The 19,379-nt window shown below is 42.9% G+C and overlaps 1 protein-coding gene across 2 annotated transcripts in view; it reads right to left on the bottom strand.

Annotated features, from left to right (window-relative positions):
• The window catches only part of CWC27 (CWC27 spliceosome associated cyclophilin), a 202,829-nt gene that overhangs the window by 27,751 nt on the left and 155,699 nt on the right, over positions 1–19,379 (bottom strand). For both annotated transcript variants that reach the window (XM_040977600.1, XM_040977599.1), the window contains exon 12: positions 2,098–2,207. In XM_040977600.1, the coding sequence (XP_040833534.1) occupies positions 2,098–2,207 (110 nt within the window). The remainder of the gene's footprint in view (positions 1–2,097; positions 2,208–19,379) is intronic.

Raw genomic sequence — 19,379 nt, 5'->3', positions numbered from 1 at the left:
TGAGGAGTGAACCAATAGAGCACGGCCTTCTCCTCAGTGTTCCTCTCAAGTGCATTAACAAAGGAAAGAATTCAAGGCACTTAGCTTTTGGAGCACCCTTGCGGACTGTGCTACTGGCATTTGGCTCAAACGTGGGGGCCAGCGACCAGTAGCATCCTGTTCACTTTTCTTAGCTTTGCCAAATTCAAGATTGGATTTTCCTGGCTGCATTCTAACAGTCAGGATAACCATTGGGCAAAAGAGAAAATATCACAAAAGTAACGGACTACATTACCAGATGAAGGATACGTAAGGAGCCATTTCTGTTTGGACATCGACTGCTACGACAGTGAATTTTCTGGGACTTTCACTGGCGGGATGAAGGGCCACCTGTATACAACATGGGTTCTGGGTACAGCGAAAACGTTCCCAGGGTGCAGGAGCTCCGTTGAAGGTGCCTAGCATAGGCAAACTGCCTGCATGCGGATATGCTGGTCTCCCAGGTGGCACCTGCCTCCTCCAGGCCTGGCCCTAGTTCAGGTGACTCTCCACCTGGCGGTCAGGTTAGAGCTGTTTTTGCAAAATGCAAATGAGATCACACTGGTTCCATCCATCAGTGGTTCCCCACTGACCTTAGGGGAAGTCTAAACACCTCAAAAAGAGACTTGCAAGGACTGATTCTGACTTGTGTCTACAGCCTCATTTCACTCCCTTTTTTATTAGTTTAAGTTACAGATATAGTTAAGTTCTTTGTAAAGAGGGCAGAGGCTTCCTATATATACACTTTTCCTTTCCGTCTAAGCACAGTGGTCTCTATGTAGGTATTGCCTCAGTTTTCAAAACTCGGCTGCTGACAAATTGTTTTCTCAGGGTGGCCTTCCCAGATGCCTGGACACATTAGGTTTTACTGTTATATGATTTGTTTATTTAGTTCTCTATACCTCTACACTCATAATGTCTAACTCCATTGGTTGGTACTGCTTGTCTAACTGGCTCTTTTTCCTTGACGGTTCTGAAACAGCGAGGATGTGTTCACCTGCTGACCACCAGCTAGAGATTAGTGGTACCATGCAGGTGGTTATTTGCGCTGACGGGGTAAAGGAAAGCACAGAGGAGAATGATCCTCCACCTCTCTGGTAGTACAGTCACCATGGTCGCTATTCCGAAGACTTTATGTTGCCACGAAAACAAGCAATAACGGACTTTCTCCTAATTTCATTTGATGTGCCACTTCTCCTGAAAACTGCATATAAATTAGTTCTCTATAATCAAAATTTCCTATACGAGACTTCTTGCTGAACTTTTCCTCTGATTATTTTCATGTTAAGTACTGGTGCACAATCCTTCCTTGTCAGTAATTAGGTGCCTTTATCATGCAGTTTCTGATTAGATTAATTGATCCAAGGAGGCCTGGGCTTTTAAATTTAGTTTTATTCTGCCTGTTTTATTTATGCAACTAAAATGGCATGTCTTCATATACTTATATGGTAGTGCCAAAATGAAATGATTTCGGCCTGCCCCAAAACTTTCCAGCATGTAGGGCTGTTGAAAAGAACCGTTTTACCAAGCACCAAGGACTTGTACGATGCCTAGAGCTGTCTCCCAGATAGTTGAGCTAATGTCTTATCTTTTTTTCCGTCCACGGTTTCTGACAATTGCTACTTAATGACCCAGGAGTGACTGGAACATACAGTTCCATTACAGTAAAAGTCATCCCAAGGATCCATTGTCTTATTTCTAGCTGGTGCACGATGCTGAGCTGAGCTGGGTATTTAAGATGCTGGGCTGGCACAAAGCCTTTGGTCATTTCAGATACCTCATCTTCATTTCATAGATTTTACTTGCATAGAACTTCCACCCGTTTCTAGAGATAAAGGGCTTCAGAGAAATCCTGTATTTGATAGAAGAATGCCAAGTTGAAACTTGCAAGTTTTAGGCTTTTTCACCTAAATTATCTGGAAGAATTTCTGAATCTGCACCACTATATGGATGGCTGAGGTCTGGCCTCCATCCTTTGTCATTGTTGAGTGACAGTGCACTCCCTGTTACATAATCAGGCTCTGGTTAGCAGCATATCCAAGACACTGACTTGTATGTAGATTTTGGCCCTGGAATTACCTGGTCTTCCCGGGAAGTCCCCTTCTTGGGCTGTTGCTTCCTCAAAGCTTCGTACTTTCGCTTTTCTCTTCTATATTCTGCAACAGCACCATTGGGAACAGCTTCTTCCTCTGAAGAAAGTAGAATATGCTTAGAATAACTAGGAAAAGGCTCTGTGGATGAACACTAATTCACACTTATCCCAGCATTTGGGATTGGTTTTCCTTTATTTAATTCTAAAACAAAAGCTCTAAGTTCCCACTGCTTCCAGTTACCTTCTAGATAAGAAGTGATGAGATAATTTTTAACCAACTTTATAAACCTCTCTATTCTAGGTTGCACTATTGTAGTGGTTTTTTTTTTCACTTCAGCTTATTTAAGTTGACTATAATAAATTGACCGAACAAGTACATTAAATAGCAGAGTAACTAGATCATAATTTTTGCTAAGTTACAAATCACAATGCTAATCTACGGGTTTGATTCTACAGTAATTCTATGTTAAGGTTAGTTAACATTCGGATTCATAAAACGCAGTTTTAAGCCCTCCCCCAAGTGATCACACTTAAAATTCTCATACAAATCAAACTTTGAAAAGTTTGTGGAAAATGGAATTTAAAGGTAGGTATATTTGCATGCAAATTTTTTTTTAATCCATGCATCGTTTTTTCATAACATATTTTCCAAAACTTTTAAAAGGTATCCTTGGGGCCCGGCGCGGTGGCGCAAGTGGTTAAGTCCTCGCCTTGCACGCCCGGGATCCCATATGGGCGCCGGTTCTAATCCCGGCAGCCCCGCTTCCCTTCCAGCTCCCTGCCTGTGGCCTGGGAAAGCAGTTGAGGACGGCCCAAAGCTTTGGGACCCTGCACCCGCGTGGGAGACCCAGAAGAGGCTCCTGGCTTCGGATCGGCATAGTATCGGCCCGTTGCGGCTCACTTGGGGAGTGAATCATCGGATGGAAGATCTTCCTCTCTGTCTCTCCTCTCTGTATATCCGCCTTTCCAATAAAAAATAATAAAAATAAATCTTAAAAAAAAAAAAAAAGGTATCCTTGGATGTTCATATTAATGAAAATTTAAAACAACAACAAACATCAGGGGTGGCATTTAGTGTGGCAGGTCGGGATTTCAGGTGGGACACCTGTTCAATGCCCGGCTCCGGCTCCTGCCTCCTGCTTCGGATCGTTTCGACCCTTCTGCTCCTGTCATGCGCACTGGAGAGCTGGATGGACTGTGTTCCGAGCTCCGGTGGGCTTTGGACCCAATGGTCTGCTTCAGGCAACCGGGGAATGAGCCAGTGAGTTTCTGTCTTTCCTCTTCTCAAACAAATGAATAAAAACCAAGGAACAAAACACCACGCTATCTCTTCCTGTCTTTAAACTGCAAACCAAGATGAGCCTGAGGTGATCAAGAATGCCCCCAACTTTGCTATTTTGCTGTCTAATTTGAGGAACATTATGAATGTGTAATATATTAACAATCAGTCATTTGGTCAAGAGATTTTCTGGTTTAAAAAAAATGCGTGAACCAAGAATCAAGATATCTTTTTGTGGTTACCTAAAATGATTCTGAGGGAACTCGAAAGCAATGATTGGTTTTATTTGCTTGCCTGTACTTTCCCTTTGACAGAATGTACAAATTCCTAGGGCTGGGCCAACATTGTGCTATAGTAGGCTAAGCCTTTGCCTGTGGTGCTGGCAGCCCATTTGGGCACTGGTTCTAGTCCTGAGTGCTCCATTTCTGATCCAGCTTCCTGCTAATGGCCTAGGAGAGCAGCCAAGGATGATGGCCCAAAGCCTCGGGCTCTCGCATCCACATAGGAGACCAGAGGGAAGGCTCCTGGTTGCTGGCTGTAGCAGCCATTTGAGAAGTGAACCAGTGGATGGTTCACTCTCTCCCTCTCTCCTCTCTGGAACTCTTGTCTTTTAAAAGTGAAAATAAAACAAAAACAAAAAGCAAGCCAACAAACAAAAACAGAAAAAAAAAACCCTGCTAGGGTAAATTCTGATGCATCTATTTGAACTGTCTTCTGTTTTAATAGTGAAAAATATGCAAAACAAAAAAGAGAAGCTCTTTACTTTTGTATTTTCAGCTACAAATGGATAAAACCTTTATTGGTGGCAATATTTTTTTAAACATTTATTCTATTTTTTTTTTTTTATTGGAAAAGCAGATATACAGAGAGGAGAGAGCGAGAACGGAGCAGAGGAAGGAACAGTACTTGGTGCCCTGTCATTCACACCAGAAACCAGGTGGAATTTCGGCTTCTTGGCTGCAGCTTGGCTCACCCCAGCTTCTGAAGCCACTTGTGGAGTGAACCCAGAGATAGAAAACCTTTGGCTCATTCTCTGCCATTTTGCCTTTTGAATATGTAAATAAATAAACAGGTTGAGGAAAAAAAAGAAAAATACCAAAATAAACACTGCTATACCTTGTACATTTATATACAACATGTGATGCAGGAGAAGGGGAAATGATTTTTTTTTACAGATCATGGAGCAATGTATATACATTTCAAAAATGGTTTTCAGGATTCTCCAATTATATTCACTAACATTTTTATTTGAATTTTTTGTGAAAAGTTATGAGAACATATTTGCCCTGATAATATCTTCATATCGTAGGTGTAGTCATTTTTTTTTTCTTTATTTGAAAACAAATTTTTAAGTTCTTTTATGATGCAATTCCATAGGCTCTGGGATTTCTCCAAGTTCTCTTCCTTCCCTAACTGATCTCCCCCTTAGTATTACAATGGGTGGGGTGGTTCCTCATCCCACTATTGAAGGCATAGCCAGTGTCAGAGAGGCCAGCATCCTACCGTCAGCACATCTGTAACTATTTCCCTGGGAGTCCATCCTGGGTCTGGATGCAGAGAGACATACTGCACGGTGCCGCCACATCTGGACATGTCTCTGCTACACTTCTGTTTTACATTCCCCAAATACCCAGCCAGAAAACACAGCGACAACAGGGAGAAAAACAGAAACTTTTCATCAATGTGAAGTTAAACAACATGCTGCAGAATTACCAAGGCACTGATGAAGTGAAGAAAAAAACCCAAAACCTTCTTGTAGAAACTGATGCTACTGCATGACCTGTGTGGCACCGAAGAAATGATGATAAAAACAAGATTACTGCCATGAGATGGGGCAAAAACACTGTTGAAAGGGACATTGCTTACAAGCAATCAAAAAGTCTCCTATGCATGATCAACTGACAGATTACAAGGACTTATTGAAAAAGATACAAATGACTAGGAAGTGCAAAAAGATATAATTCACATGAAAAATAAATTTGATAACACAAAACTGCAAATTGAAACAAGAGCCATTCCTTAAGAAGATGAGCAAAATAACCCCTCAGCCATATTAACCATGAGCATCATGAGAGGACAACCACTTAAAACCAGACATGACAGAGAAATGGCTCCAACTTCCTGCTTTCTGTGGGTCACAATCATTTTTCGTTATAGTTAGTCCCAACCAGCTTCAAGCACATTGTGCAAATCAACCCGTACTGCTGATGGTAAACATCTAACAGTGTGCAGCAGTCACTCATACAATTCAAGGTCTCTTTAATGCTAAGACCTGAATTGAAAATGATGACGAAAACATCTACAATCTCTAACTGAAGTAATACACGGATTGCAAAAACTAATCCTACTTTGAGAAATGTAAAGGAAATATTTGGATAAAACTGAAGGCCTTTTCATTGTTACTGAAATCATCCAGATGAAGGAAACATATTAAACTTTCTCCTTTCATGCAGTTGGATATTGTTTCCAACAGGACTTTCATGTCTCTACATACTTAACTACAAACCATTCACAGCAAAGCTCCCATGAAACAATTTTCTTTTTCTTTTTTTTAAAGATTTATTTATTTTTTTATTACAAAGTCAGATACACAGAGAGGAGGAGAGACAGAGAGGAAGATCTTCCGTCCAATGATTCACTCCCCAAGTGAGTGCAATGGCCGGTGCTATGCCGATTCGAAGCCAGGAGCCAGGAACTTCTTCCGGGTATCCCACATGGGTGCGGGGTCCCAAAGCTTTGGGCTGTCCTTGACTGCTTTCTCAGGCCACAAGCAGGGAGCTGGATGGGAAGTGGAGCTGCCGGGAATAGAACCAGTGCCCATATAGGATCCAGGTGCCTTCAAAGCGAGGACTTTAGCCGCTACTCTATCACGCCAGGCCCCCGAAACAATTTTCAACATAGAATTCTACAATATCATCAATGTCTCAATGATCAAATCACTTGTCATCGAACAAAGTCTGAGACTATAGTTTAATTTCAGTTTTTAATATTGCAAAGGGGAATGTTTGCAAAAGTTAGGCTTTTTACTTTCTGGTCATAGGTGAAACCACTTCAACATTACAGGCTGGATTTTACAGTGAAAGAAGCACAAATAATTGTTGCTCAGCATTGCACGGTTGTACGCTATCATTACTAAGCTGCAAATGCTCTAGTCCTCCTTCTGTTCGAAAATGGAATAAAAAAATTTAAGCTGTAATTATCTTTGAGTTGGGCTACCTGGATAGATTCAGGAGCTTTTAATTCACTTGTGGCTACCAATCATCTAATTGCAACCTGACATGCCTTTTAAAAGGGTTACACAGTGGAGGTATAAAAAAGTTTATTAAAGGTATATTAATAAGAGCGGAGAACAGTAACTGATGCAATCTTAGTGTTAGGACAAGGCAGATGGGCAGCAGAGATTGTTTTAAGAAGGGTCTCATTAACCCAATCTGCCTATTTCCCGAACATACAGTCTTATCAGTAAAACATGCTGCCCTTTTACCTGGGCTGATTTAGTCCCACGGTTATCTTCTCACAAATAACTATAAATTAAAAACAAATGATCTGTGAGGTGCTCATGAAGGGCAACTTAATGCTACTTGGTGTCTGTATAAACTAACTATGTGAAAGTGGCTGCTCTGATGCAATCTCAAATAATTAAAATCCCATAAACTACCAAATAGTCTCCATTACATTATTCTTTTGATAGAATGAATGGGACAGGCCATGTCTCAGAGAAAAGCCATTTCATTCAAAAATGTTAACGGATATTAACCTAAAACTTTCAACAAATAGTTTAAATCTTTAGGGCTGATAAAAGTAATTTTCTTTTTTTAAAACTTGTTTTTAAATTTCATTTTATGACAGTTTCATAAGCTCTGGGATTCATCCCACCCCTCCAAAAAGCCCTCCCCCCATAATGAATCCCTCCATATTGTTGCAGTAGTACAGTTCATAATTCATTCATTATTCCTTCACTGCGGGCATGGACCGTGCAGAAAGTCTGGCATCTTATTTTTCAGATAAATGCAACAGTATCATTGGGAGACCATCCCTGGTATGAAATCTTCCCTGGTATGGCTGAATATCATCCCCTCCAATGAAAAGCCACTACACAACTTCAACAACAATTTACAACATCATGAAGTTAATTGACATAGTACTGAGTGACCTATATGTTAGAAAATCCAAGTTCTTAACCACTTCTTGTGATTACTTTATTGACATTGAATCCGAACCCTGGAGACTCCTGGATCCTCACCAAGGACTATGAATATGGGCACCAAGGACTACATCCCAATGGCGAAGGAGACCACGGGGAATCCAAATACCCTTGCAGGCCGAGAACTCTGAGGTCATCCATTCCCCATCGGATCTCGCACATGGGATGGAAGAAGCCCAGATCCTACCTCACAGGATCTAATGTCTTCAGAACAACAGCCAGGAGCCCTGAGCGGTCTTCAGAAACAGAAGAACAATAAATTTCCTTTGGGACCCAGGAGAGGAGCTTTCTCTGGTCCTTACTTAGTTCTAACTTTGGATCCTCACCCTCTCTTGCAATGACCATCAGGGTCGCTCCAGAACACCCTCCCCACCCCAAAAAATAAGATCAGATAAACAGAGACCAATAAAGAAAGCTTAGAACAGACAGGAAACAGTCAGCTTGGACTCCATATACCTTACTAGGCAGGACACAAAGATTAGTTTTTCCTCACTAAGGTATTGAAGATTTCTCTGCACACCCCTCCTAAAACCGTTCTGCTCCTCAGTTGTTAATATATAGCATATTTGAGTTGTAAGTCTCTTTGGACTAGACTAAAATTTGCGAAGTTCAGTAGAAATCACGCTTGAACACTTTAGGCTGCTACATATAAAAATGAAAACAGACACGACACAGCTGAATAGTGCCCTAAAGCCATTTTAAGGTGAATAGCGGCCGGTTGTGTATGAACTAATATTGATAAAAGTAATTTTCCTAATCAAATTAACATTCACAACCACATCATAAGTGAGATCCTCTTCTAGACGAGATTTGGAGGACAGTGTTCATGGAACTTTCACAATGTCATACTGTTCTTAATGCAGATGTCTCGCAGTCATCCTTCAACAAAATGTAAAACATATCACAGAAAGTATGTAAATCTAGTCAAGTCTATTCCTATCACTTTCTTTTTTCTGGAGACCCACAAACTTAAGTCATGAACCTAGGCTGTCACAACCCCTTCGGGTGTGTTCTTTGGTGGTCCCAGTACTTGCTCTTGGAAGTTTTCAACACTGCCTGCTTTGGGCAGTCAGAGCACTTGGCAGACCAGAGCTGCATCTCACTGACATGTCCTGAGCTTTATTTTAGTGTTTCAAATGGCCCGAGTTTCATCTCCTTGGGTCTTCCAGTTTTCCTTGCAGCCCCCAATTCCACATGCGCTTTTCTTCCAGGAACAGGTTAACCTGAAGCACTCTGCTGGGAGAGGTTCTCCCCAAGGCTTATTTCCCAAAGAGAAGTGTTGTGAATGGGGACCCACTACACACCTACTCCCAGACTGTGCTGCAAAGCTGTCCAGGTCACCGAGGGTTGTGGATAGAAATGCAGTGCCCAACTCATTTTGCTTCCTAGGATTATAACAAATACAGATGAGTTGGGAAAAAAACAAACCCAACCATCTGCTTTAATGATGCCCTTCCCTTCGTCCTCTTCATTTCTAGCCAAAGTCAACAGGCAAACAGCTTGAGAGCAGTTGTGAAGTCTGGTGATTTGTAAGACGGAGCCTGCTTAGGTTGCATTTGTACTGCATGGAAACTGTAATGCAGGCACTTTACCACATGTGCGTATAACCAAATGTAATGACATCTGCCACACAAGGCCAATGGCATTACGAAAATAAAACACTAGCCAATTATTTTCTGTGTATGTCACTAATATGCGTACAATGGGATTAACTTTGAACAATCAGATGACATCGGTTTTTCGTGTTTATCCTGATGAGTTTAATTTTCTTAGCTTCATGCATTAATGCTCTGTTCAGTTTTAAGACAAATGAAGTAACTGACTTTAACAGCATTCTCTCTCTCTCCACACACACACACACACACACACACACACACACACACACACACACACACACACACACACGAGCATAGAAAGAGAGGTAGAGAAAAAGCAAAAAAAATTTTGAGCCGCTGGCTTACTTCCCAAAAGTCCACAATGGCTGGAATTGGGTTAGGCCAAAGCTGAGAGCTGGAAACTCAATTCAGGTATCTCATGCAGGTGACAGAGACCCAATCACTTCACTTGAACCACACTTGCTGCTCCCTGTTATCAGGGTGCTGGAATAGGAAGTGAGACAGGATTCGAACCCTGGCACTTCAATCTTAGACCCATCTTAACTGCTAGGCTAGACAACTACCTCCACAACAGTATTTTTATACTCTTCAGTTCTGTTTCACATTTACCCACTCTTTTTCATGCATTAGTCTTTGACTGTACTTCATTTCTCTCATTTTGACTTTAATCCCATTTATTATGTTGTATCTTCCAGATTGTTCTTGAAGACCCTACTTTTTATGTCTTCTGACTTCCTAGACTGGTCATTTGTGTCAGTAATTCCTAACTTTTTATTAGGAGTTTAGTGTCGTCCCCATTATACTCCAGAGGAAGAAGAAGCACACACACAGATGATAAAGTATAAAGTTCCTACAGAAAGTGTTGTATTTGTTTCTTCATTAGCAAGGGGATGCTGTGCTTGGCAGCCATCTTCCTCCAAGTTAATATCTTGGTTTGTTTATAGCCATGCCTGGCAGAAGCTTAGAGTTTTCATTTTATATTTTCTTTAGGGTGTCCCTGAGCGTGTGCATGTACGTAAACACACATGCACACACACACACACACACACACACACACACACACACACACACACACACACACGCGGCTCTTAAGAATGACAAGCTCTGTTGTGGCTTTCCTGATCAAATGAGCAGTTCTGGTAGTTTCTCTAACTCAAGGCTAAATCCTACGTTCACGTGTGAGATTAAATTCTGAGCTTCCAGCTACTAGATCTTACATCCGGGTCCAATATTCCTTTGGGTGATATCAGTTTGTTCGCTTAATGTTCTGCTATGTCTTCGTTTTGCTTCTGGTACCCAGGAATTTCCTTCTGTTTCTGCCCCTCTATTCCTCTATGCCCCTCACCCCAACCACCAATTTTTAGCTAAGTGGTTGAACTGGATTGGGTTGTATTTTGCCCAGAATTTCTATGGATTTGCAGGAGAAGGAAGTTCTGTATTAGCTCAGTCCATGCTGCCAGAACAGGAAGTAGCACATTTATTTCTCATGTGCTTGAATCCTCCTGAACAAACAAAAGTTGGATAAGTGACTGGATGAGTTTAGTGACATAAAACTGGCTAACAAGACACACAAGAAGTTTAAGAAATTTAGCTCATCTAAGTGCAGAGCATGCTATTTTAATTTTTCTTATAAATCTTAATATATGCTGGATGACGATTCATAAATAATGATGCAATATAATGAAGACTTGTCATTAAAATGTCTATGAAACATAAGGAAAATAAATAGGAATGAAGAACGGAATAAAAAAAAGAACACATACTAAATACTTTCTATACTTTAAGCATCATGATAAGGTGCTTTGATGATAAGGTATCTGGAGGCATCGCTATTTGCGTCTCAGCCCTCATGACAGGCAGCAGGCTTGTAGGGTCTTGGAGTGTGGGAGCTTGCAGGGGGTCTGGGGGGCAGCACTGCTGGCGGTGTGCAGGGATCTGGGCGCTCACCTCCAGGCAGATGGGGCAAGCTTGGAGATTTTCCTACGAGTCTGGTTACAGACGGGGTCGGGAGGGGAGACCCCTGGGGAGGCAGGCTGGCCTGATGTGCTGGTGGATTGGGCTTGGGGAACTTTAGGTGGGTCTGAATCTTGAGTGTGTGGAAAGTGGGGTCCTGGGCCAGCAAACATGCTGGAGCTTTGGACCCTAGTGGGCAGGCAGAACTTCAGGTCAGCACACGACCCCAGTGGAACACTGGGTTTTGGAAGGTTGGTTTGGGGAACCATGAGCTCATGGGCGCAGGGATTGTGGATTGATTAGGGAAAGTGGCAAGGGGATGAATGGAAGAACTTCTGAGGGAGTATACTGCAGGTAAGGAATGCCTTCTGAGGGACTCCCAAAAACAAGGCCACTGTACTTGCAAGTAAGCTAGGGGGCTGAGACCAAGCAATGTGGAGGGGATAAGCTGGATGACCTTCATGGGTCAAATGGATGCGCCAGGCTACATGGGAGACCTGAGCTGGGCTAGGTACCATGGATCACCACTGACCACCATCCACTGGTGTACACTAAAGTAGGGCTGGGGGCCTACCTGGCTGGGCTAGATCATAGTACCTACCAGTGAGAGTTGGGACAGGGGATGAGTAATGTTAGGCTAGGCCATGACACTAACTAGTATGTGAGAGGACCAGGTCTGGGGGCAGGTTCTGTGGGGGACAGTAAGGTCCCCTCCTGTGGAATTGCTTTTTCCTCTGGTTTGCTTAAGAGCTGAGGGTAGTAGTGATGGACTGAGCTAGGCATGACCAGGGAATCCTACGACACTCATGGGTACTGGGGTTTGGAACAGGCTGGGCTGGTCAAGGCTGCAGCACCTGCAGGTGCACCCATGAATGAGGTGTGGAGCGGACCAGGCTACAATATCCACCAAGCTACAATATCCACCAGCTGCTCCAGAGGGAGCAGATTATGCTGGGTAAGGGCCTAGTACCAGCTGGCACATGTGCATTCTGGGTCTGGGAGTGGGTCTGCTGGGAGAGCTTGAGAAACTCCTCTGCTGGGACGTAACTCCTGTTGGTGAGCACATGATTTAGGACTGGGTGTTGGTCAAGTTGGGCAAGGTAGCTTCACCTGTTGGTAAGTATGTATGTTGGTTCTGGAGGGGGGCAGACCAGGCGGGGTGAGGCCAACCTTTGCTCACTGCAGGAGCCAGGCTGGAATGCGGGTTATGCTGGGCTAGGCTGCAGCCACCTGCCAGCAAGAGATGGGACTGGGAGCAGGCCAGGACAAGTCAGGCTGCAGATTCCAAGGCAAAGGCCAAGACAGGGGATGATCTACGCCAAGTTGGGTCAGATCAACTCACTGGCAAGCTCAAGATCTGTGGCTGGAAACTGGCCTGGTCAGGGAGCTAAGGGGACACTCCAGGTGGGCTATAGTTACCGCTGGTGAGTATGAGAGCTGGAATGGGAGTGGCGATCTGGGCTGGACATGACTGCAATATCCTTTGGCATGGGTGTGGACTGGGTCTGAGGTGTTCCAGACTGGGCTAGACTCCTGTATCCATTGGTGCTCGTGAAAGCCAGGTTGGGTATAGGATAGGTTGGACTTGGTCTCTGTACCTGCTGAAACACATGAGAGCTGGGTCTGGGCAAGGATCAGGTATGGACTAGCTAAAGCACCCAATAGCAAGAACTAGAATGGATGTGGGCCAGTTGGGCAAAACCATTGTTCCTAAGTAAGTCTGGGCCAAGGACCCACTGGTGTGTGCAGGATCTGCCATGGGGAGGAGATCTGATTGACGATCTTGGGGAACTACTTGGTCAGGACACAGTCCCTGCAGGTAAGTGCGAGAACCAAGGCTGGCAGCAGCCTAGACAAGGCCAGGTTGAGTAAGGCTCCAACACCCATTGATGTGTACAAGAAATGAATGGGATGTGGGACAGATTGGACCAGTTTGCTGCACATATTGGCAGGAATAGGAGCCAGGGCTGCGTGCAGGCCTAGCGGGGTTTATTGGGAGGTCACTCTGAGTAGGCTGAAGTTCCTGCTAGTGTATGTGAGGGCTGAGAATGTGGAGGGGCAGGGTAGGGCTGGACCACAGCATCCACAGGGTATGATACCGGCATCTTGCAGGTGTAAAGATCACCTACTTTACGTTAGGATAAAAATTTAACAGCATGTCAGCTGCCTATCAGATAAAATTAGGTGACAAAGGTGAAAAAACTTGGGACAGTGAAGACCCAACCTTGCCAGAACTGCATGTTTCCTATTGCGCATCAGGCTAGCAGAGAGTCACCAGAAGTTACTACGAGGATCTTGCAATCTCCTTTCTTTCTTTGTCGATGAAGTAACCAAGGTCCAGGAAAGTGAAGTTCCTTAGCAAGTATCCTGTTTGGGTGAGCAGCAGAAATTGGACTACAACAGGTGCTGCAACTCCAACGTTGGCTGACAAAGTACAGTCAGACCACAACTTAAGTACATACTGTACTCTTGTCCCTGCTATAAAGGATGTCTTTCACCGTTCCTCCAGGAGCTAATCAGAAATTTCACCCTTTGTTCTGCTTGAATCTCTTCATTGGTTACTTAAAGAAATCATAATTTCCATCCACAAATATCATTCTATATATAAAAGAGATTACACACTACAGTGTCTCAGGAGCACAGCTCAAGGAATTATGAGCACCAAGTAGCTACAAATTTATTCATATAAAAAAAAAGTGGGGGTCAGCTCAATGGCTAAGAAGCCAGCTGGGCCACCCACACCCCACATTGCCTGGCTCCACTGCCTGGCTTCAGTTGCTGCCTCCAAATTCCTTCTAATGCACACACTGTGAGTGGGTAATTGTGCCCCAAGAGGCGGGGTTCTGCCTATCCATGCAGGAAACCTAAATCAGGTATTGGCTCCCAGCACCCAGACCTGGCTACTGCAGGCACATGGAGGAGTAAACTAGCAGAGGGAAGTTCTTCAACTATTCTCTCCCTTTCACTGTATCCCTAAGGAAACCAAAAAGAAAAGGTTGTGTTTATGGCACAGGAGGTTGAGTTACTGCCTGCAATGCCAGCAGCCCATACGGTTGCTGGATTCAGTCAGTACTGGATGCTCCACTTCGGGTTTTTTTTTTTTTGCAAAGATTTATTTAGTTATTTTTATGACAAAGTCAGACATATAGAGAAGAGGAGAGACAGAGAGAAAGATCTTCCATCCACCGATTCACTCCCCACGTGACCACAACAGCCAGAGCTGAGCCCATCTGAAGCCAGGAGCCTGGAACCTCTTCCAGGTCTCCCACAGGTGTAGGGTCCCAAGGCTTTGGGCCATCCTCGACTGCTTTCCCAGGCCACAAGAAGGGAGCTGGATGGGAAGGGGGGGCTGCCAGTGCACTCAAGGTGAGGATTTTAGCCACTAGGCCACTGCGCTGGGCCTGATGTTGCACTTTAACCCAGCTAACATGCCTGGAAAAGCAGCCAAAGATGGTCCAACTGCTTGGGCCATGCTACCCACACAGAAGATCTCAATGTAGTCCCAGGCTCTTTGGCCTGGCTGTGTGAGGGCTGTGTGGCCACCACAGGAATAAACCAGAAACATAAGACCTCTTTCAAATAAATAAATATTTTAAAAAACACAATTAAGAGATGCAGGCAGTTCATTGTGGGACAATGGATTTTTAAAATCCATGTGTAGTTTTTTTCATAATGAACATTTTCATCAACTGTTTGAAGACAATTCATATGTATGAATTTCGATTTTCTTGCACCAAAATAATCTCATCTTCTTAAAGTACTCAGGAATTTTTAAAATCAAAATCTCTAGTAGACCAAATGACAAATTAACTCAAGGGAAAGTGTTAAACTTGAAACCAGCTAATATGATAGATCATATTTCAAGGCCTCAGTATAGCCCAAATACTATTGGCTGAATTAATCGCTTATTTCTTGTAATTAAAAACCTGATTAAGCAGGCATATTATTTATTTAAAGACTTATTTATTCATTTACTTAAAAAGGGGAGATAAAATTAGTCAGGAGAGGTTAAATCGTTTATCTCAGAGATTATAAATTCAGGAATATAACTTGTGCAGTCTGGCTCTAAAGTACAAACTCTTAACCAGCTTGGTTATTTCTTTTTCATGCTAGAGAAAAAAGAAAATATTATGGATTGCTGTTAAAAGGCATCAGGTGACACATTCATGTTTTGAAGAAGGCCCTAAACTTCATCTAAATAATATATGGTTTACTGGTTACTGAAGGAATAGAAGAAGAGCAGGTTGTCAGTGGGTTTACTCAGGAAGACTTCCTTTGGCTCTTTCTTCAATCTCTTTAATTAATCATGTCTCCCCTTATTTGGACCTTGAGAACATCTTCGTAGCTTCTAAAGACACTGGATCATAACTGACTCTGTTTCACCCCCCACCAGGCTGTAAATTCACAGCAGAAACTCTGCCCTGTTTGTGGTTTGTGGTCTAGCAAGCCATGGATCTGTTATGATCTTGATGAACAGCGGTTAACAGAGGAGCAGGTGCTTGGTGCACTGGTTAAGACACCACTTGAGACACCTGCTACCACTATCGGAGTGCCTGGATTTGGCCCCCTGCCCTGCTGACTCTATGGATGTGTATGCTGAAGGCAATGTGATCGAGCCCTTGGGTTCCTGCCTCCATGGGAAACTCAGCTTGAGTTCTGGAATCCTGGGTTTGGCCTGATCCAGTCCTGACTACCGGGGAGTGAACTAGTGTGGAAGACCTCTCTCTGGCTCTGTTTTTGTCACAGTCTCTGATTTTCTAATAAAATAAAATGAAATAGCATTCTGGCAAACAGATTTTTTTTTAAGGTTTTGAATTATAACAGGGTCTTATGGCTTTGTTGGATAGAATAGTTCTAGAATACAAATACTTTTACAAAAGTTTGTCTAAGTAAATGGAATTCTAGGGTATTGGAAAAATTCTGACACTTGTTAAGTAGAGGTGTGAAGGCCACAAATACTTGGGCTCTCGTCGGCTGCTTTCCCAGGTGCCCAAGCAGGGAGCTGGCTTGGAAGTGGAGCAGCCTGGATGCTGGTGTCACGGCAACAGCTTAACCTGAAAGAGCCCTGGGTAAGACCCTAGCTGGGATGCTTGCAACAGACAGGGTCAGTTAGGACACAGTGTGCTTTACAAGTGATAGAAGCATTCCAAAGGGCTCATCGTAAAGTTGGAGCAATCAGCTTTAGCGCATTCTTCCCCGAGGAAGGCCCATGGACAATGAGCCTTCTGGGTAGAATCCCTGTAAGAGCTGTGCCCATTCTATGAGGGTTGTCACCTGTGATGAGAAGCTACTGAGGATAAACTGGGATTTCCCCTCTCGGAGAGTGAAGATGCCTCCTCTGTCGTTTGTTTTATTAAACAATGAGGTAAGCACTTGGACACAGCAGGTAAGTCATCACTTAGGAGTCCCAAGTCAAGTGTTTGTGTTCAACACAACAGTTTACAAACCCAGGTTCTGTTTACAAACCCGGCCTCTAGCTGCCACTGTACCCTAAGAGTAGCTAGGTCCTTGTTGCCCACGTGACAGATTTGGATTGAGATCTGGGCTAACAGCTCAGCCCAACTGTTGCAAATATTTGGGGAGTGAATCGGCAGACACAAGATCTTTCCCTTTCTGCCTCCCAAGTAAAATGAAAATAAATAAATCTGTTATGCAAATAACTACAGTGGGGATACTGTGTAATGTTCAATGAGAGCCTACATGCTATATATTCTTACGTTGTTTTTCACATTACAACTTCTTATGTTTCAATAATAGAGGTTAAATACTTTGTTTTAATTTATTTTAAAGATACTTGAAAATTGTCTTGGTGATCTCTTTAGCAAGAGAATAGAACAGAGGTTTCTTTCTATGAGAAAATGTCAGATTGAAATTTATTAACAATAAATTATTGGGGAGGCTCTATGTATGCATACACATTTACAAAAACTAGATGACAGTAAGAAATCTGCCATTTATTCATTTTTTAACCAGTTTTCATTTTTAGTATGTTTTTGTGGTACAAATAGAACATTATTGGCTCCACCTGGTGGTCAACAGACTCCTATAAATTTTGTGAAAATCAGTCATAAGAGAGGGGGGTTACCTGAAATACACTTGATCACTGAATACTGACTACGTAATTAAGTAGTGTAATTCTTTTTAATTTAAATGGAGTGATTTTCCTTTTTTATAGTTCATCCTAGTTGCACAGCTTAAAATAATTTCAAAATAGATTGATACAAAATATTTTCCTCTGTGTTTTTCTATTAGTTAAAATTGAGAAATGCTCAAATAACAAGTTGTTTCAACAAATAAATAACAGTGAACATTTATCCAGGCTTTTAGATTTAATTTTGTTTTGCACTATAAAGTGATGACAGCCTAGATTTTTGGCTTTATTTTCTATCAGACACTCCCAAAAAGGTAGTTTTTAAATATGTTAGAATGCATATGTAAGAGTTGTGAATGTTTATATTGTCCTGGCTGGTTCACTCCCCAGAGGCTTGCAATGGTGGAGACTGTGGGGCTGAAGCCAGGACCCAAGAACTCAATGAGCGTCCCCCCATGTCAGTGAGTCCCCCCAGTTGTTAGAGCCACCACTTACACCGCCCAGTAGCTGCATCAGCAGGAAGCAGGAGTTTGAAATTAGAGCTGGGTATTGAGGTCAGGCACTTTGATATGCTTTGTGGGCATCAAGCCTGGTATTTTAACCATTCAGCCAAATGACTGCCCCAATTCAGTTTTAGGTATCTAATTTGGGATTTTTCTAGTTTTATCATTTTTACCTAAAACTTTGGAAATTCTGAAACACTTGTTTTAACTCATCTGTCTTATCTAATTACAAAATTTTCACCTTGCCCTTTTAGGAATACATTGTTTTGTTTGCAATTCAAATGGCTGTTGTGGTGGTATTAACCTTACCGTCATATTAGCATAGACTGTAACAGGTCTTACCTACCATAGTAAGGGTTAAGGAGGACTTAGTGGTGAAGACAAGTTCTAAGCAAAGAACGCTGCATTGATTTAAATTGGGCTCATGGTCTCATCTTTTACTAGAATTACTGGGGGACATGAGCGAGTGGCTCTTCTTCCGGCAGCTCCAGCTTCCTACCTGCCAGCTGCTGTCTGTGGCTCCCGATCAGCTCTGCCCTGCTTTCCCTCTCACACACTTCTGGCTCGGCACACAGCATGACTGATGCGCTCTAGGTCTCTGAACTGGGAACACTTTGTGCTTCTCCCGACGGACTAATCCACGACTCTTGTGGTCTGAAGGCTACTTTGATAACATTCCCATGTTTGCTCCGTTAGGCTGGAAGTGGAGACTACAAATGATGCTCTCTGTTGTAGCAATAAGAAAATAAATACAGAATTCTTCAAGTCGAAAAGATTTCATGAACTAGATGAGGAAAAGAACTGCCAAAGACTATGATTACCATGGCAAAGTGGAAAGCTACAAAAGATGTGTTTGTAAACTACGCAAAGGAGGTCTCTATTGTTTCGTAGTAAACAAGTGAGTTATCTTTCTTCCAGTAGTGATAAGAGTTTACAAATCTGGACAAAACTGCTCTTAACATACTTGCATGTGTGACACAGGGAACAGTTGTTTATATTTTATATGTGACTGGAAAGTTGAACAATAAAGTAATTTCTAAAATGGTAGTCATGTGCACTACTACCAGCATTGCTAACGTTTTTCAGGACACGGCATATCTGAGATACAATACTAAAAACCCCACAATATGGAGCTGCAATAGTAAAAAGCCTACACTCTGGAGATACAATACTAAAAACCTCACGATCCTGAGATAGAATACTAAAAAGCCTGTCTCCCCTGATTCTCTAACAACAAAAGCTGCATTTATCCCTAATATACACACGTGGAAACAGGGGCAGGGGTTCAACCTCCTGCCCTAGGTATACGGCTAAAACATGATAGAGCAAGGATGGGAAATCAGGCTGATCAGACTTCACCACCTGTGCTTCCTCTATTCTGTGTTACATAGCAGAGTGTCAGGGCAGTGGTGATGGTGGTACAAGGGATGGGAGTGAGGGAGATAACGGCCGTTGCTGAAGTCAGCAGCTTATTATACAGTGGATAAGAGCGGAAACATACACCACAACTGTGAGGGGGTGCAGAGGGCTCAGAGAGGTGCTGACAAAGGACTTAGGGAATCCTGCGGAAGAGGGAGAGGAAAAGGTGGGTAGAGGGCGAGGCGGCATATCTGAATCTGGAAG

This window comes from Ochotona curzoniae, unplaced genomic scaffold (genome assembly GCF_017591425.1).
Source record: "Ochotona curzoniae isolate NIBS_2020 unplaced genomic scaffold, NIBS_Ocur_1.0 contig_2754, whole genome shotgun sequence".
NCBI lineage: Eukaryota > Metazoa > Chordata > Mammalia > Lagomorpha > Ochotonidae > Ochotona > Ochotona curzoniae.
This window is presented reverse-complemented; position numbering and strand designations above follow the sequence as displayed.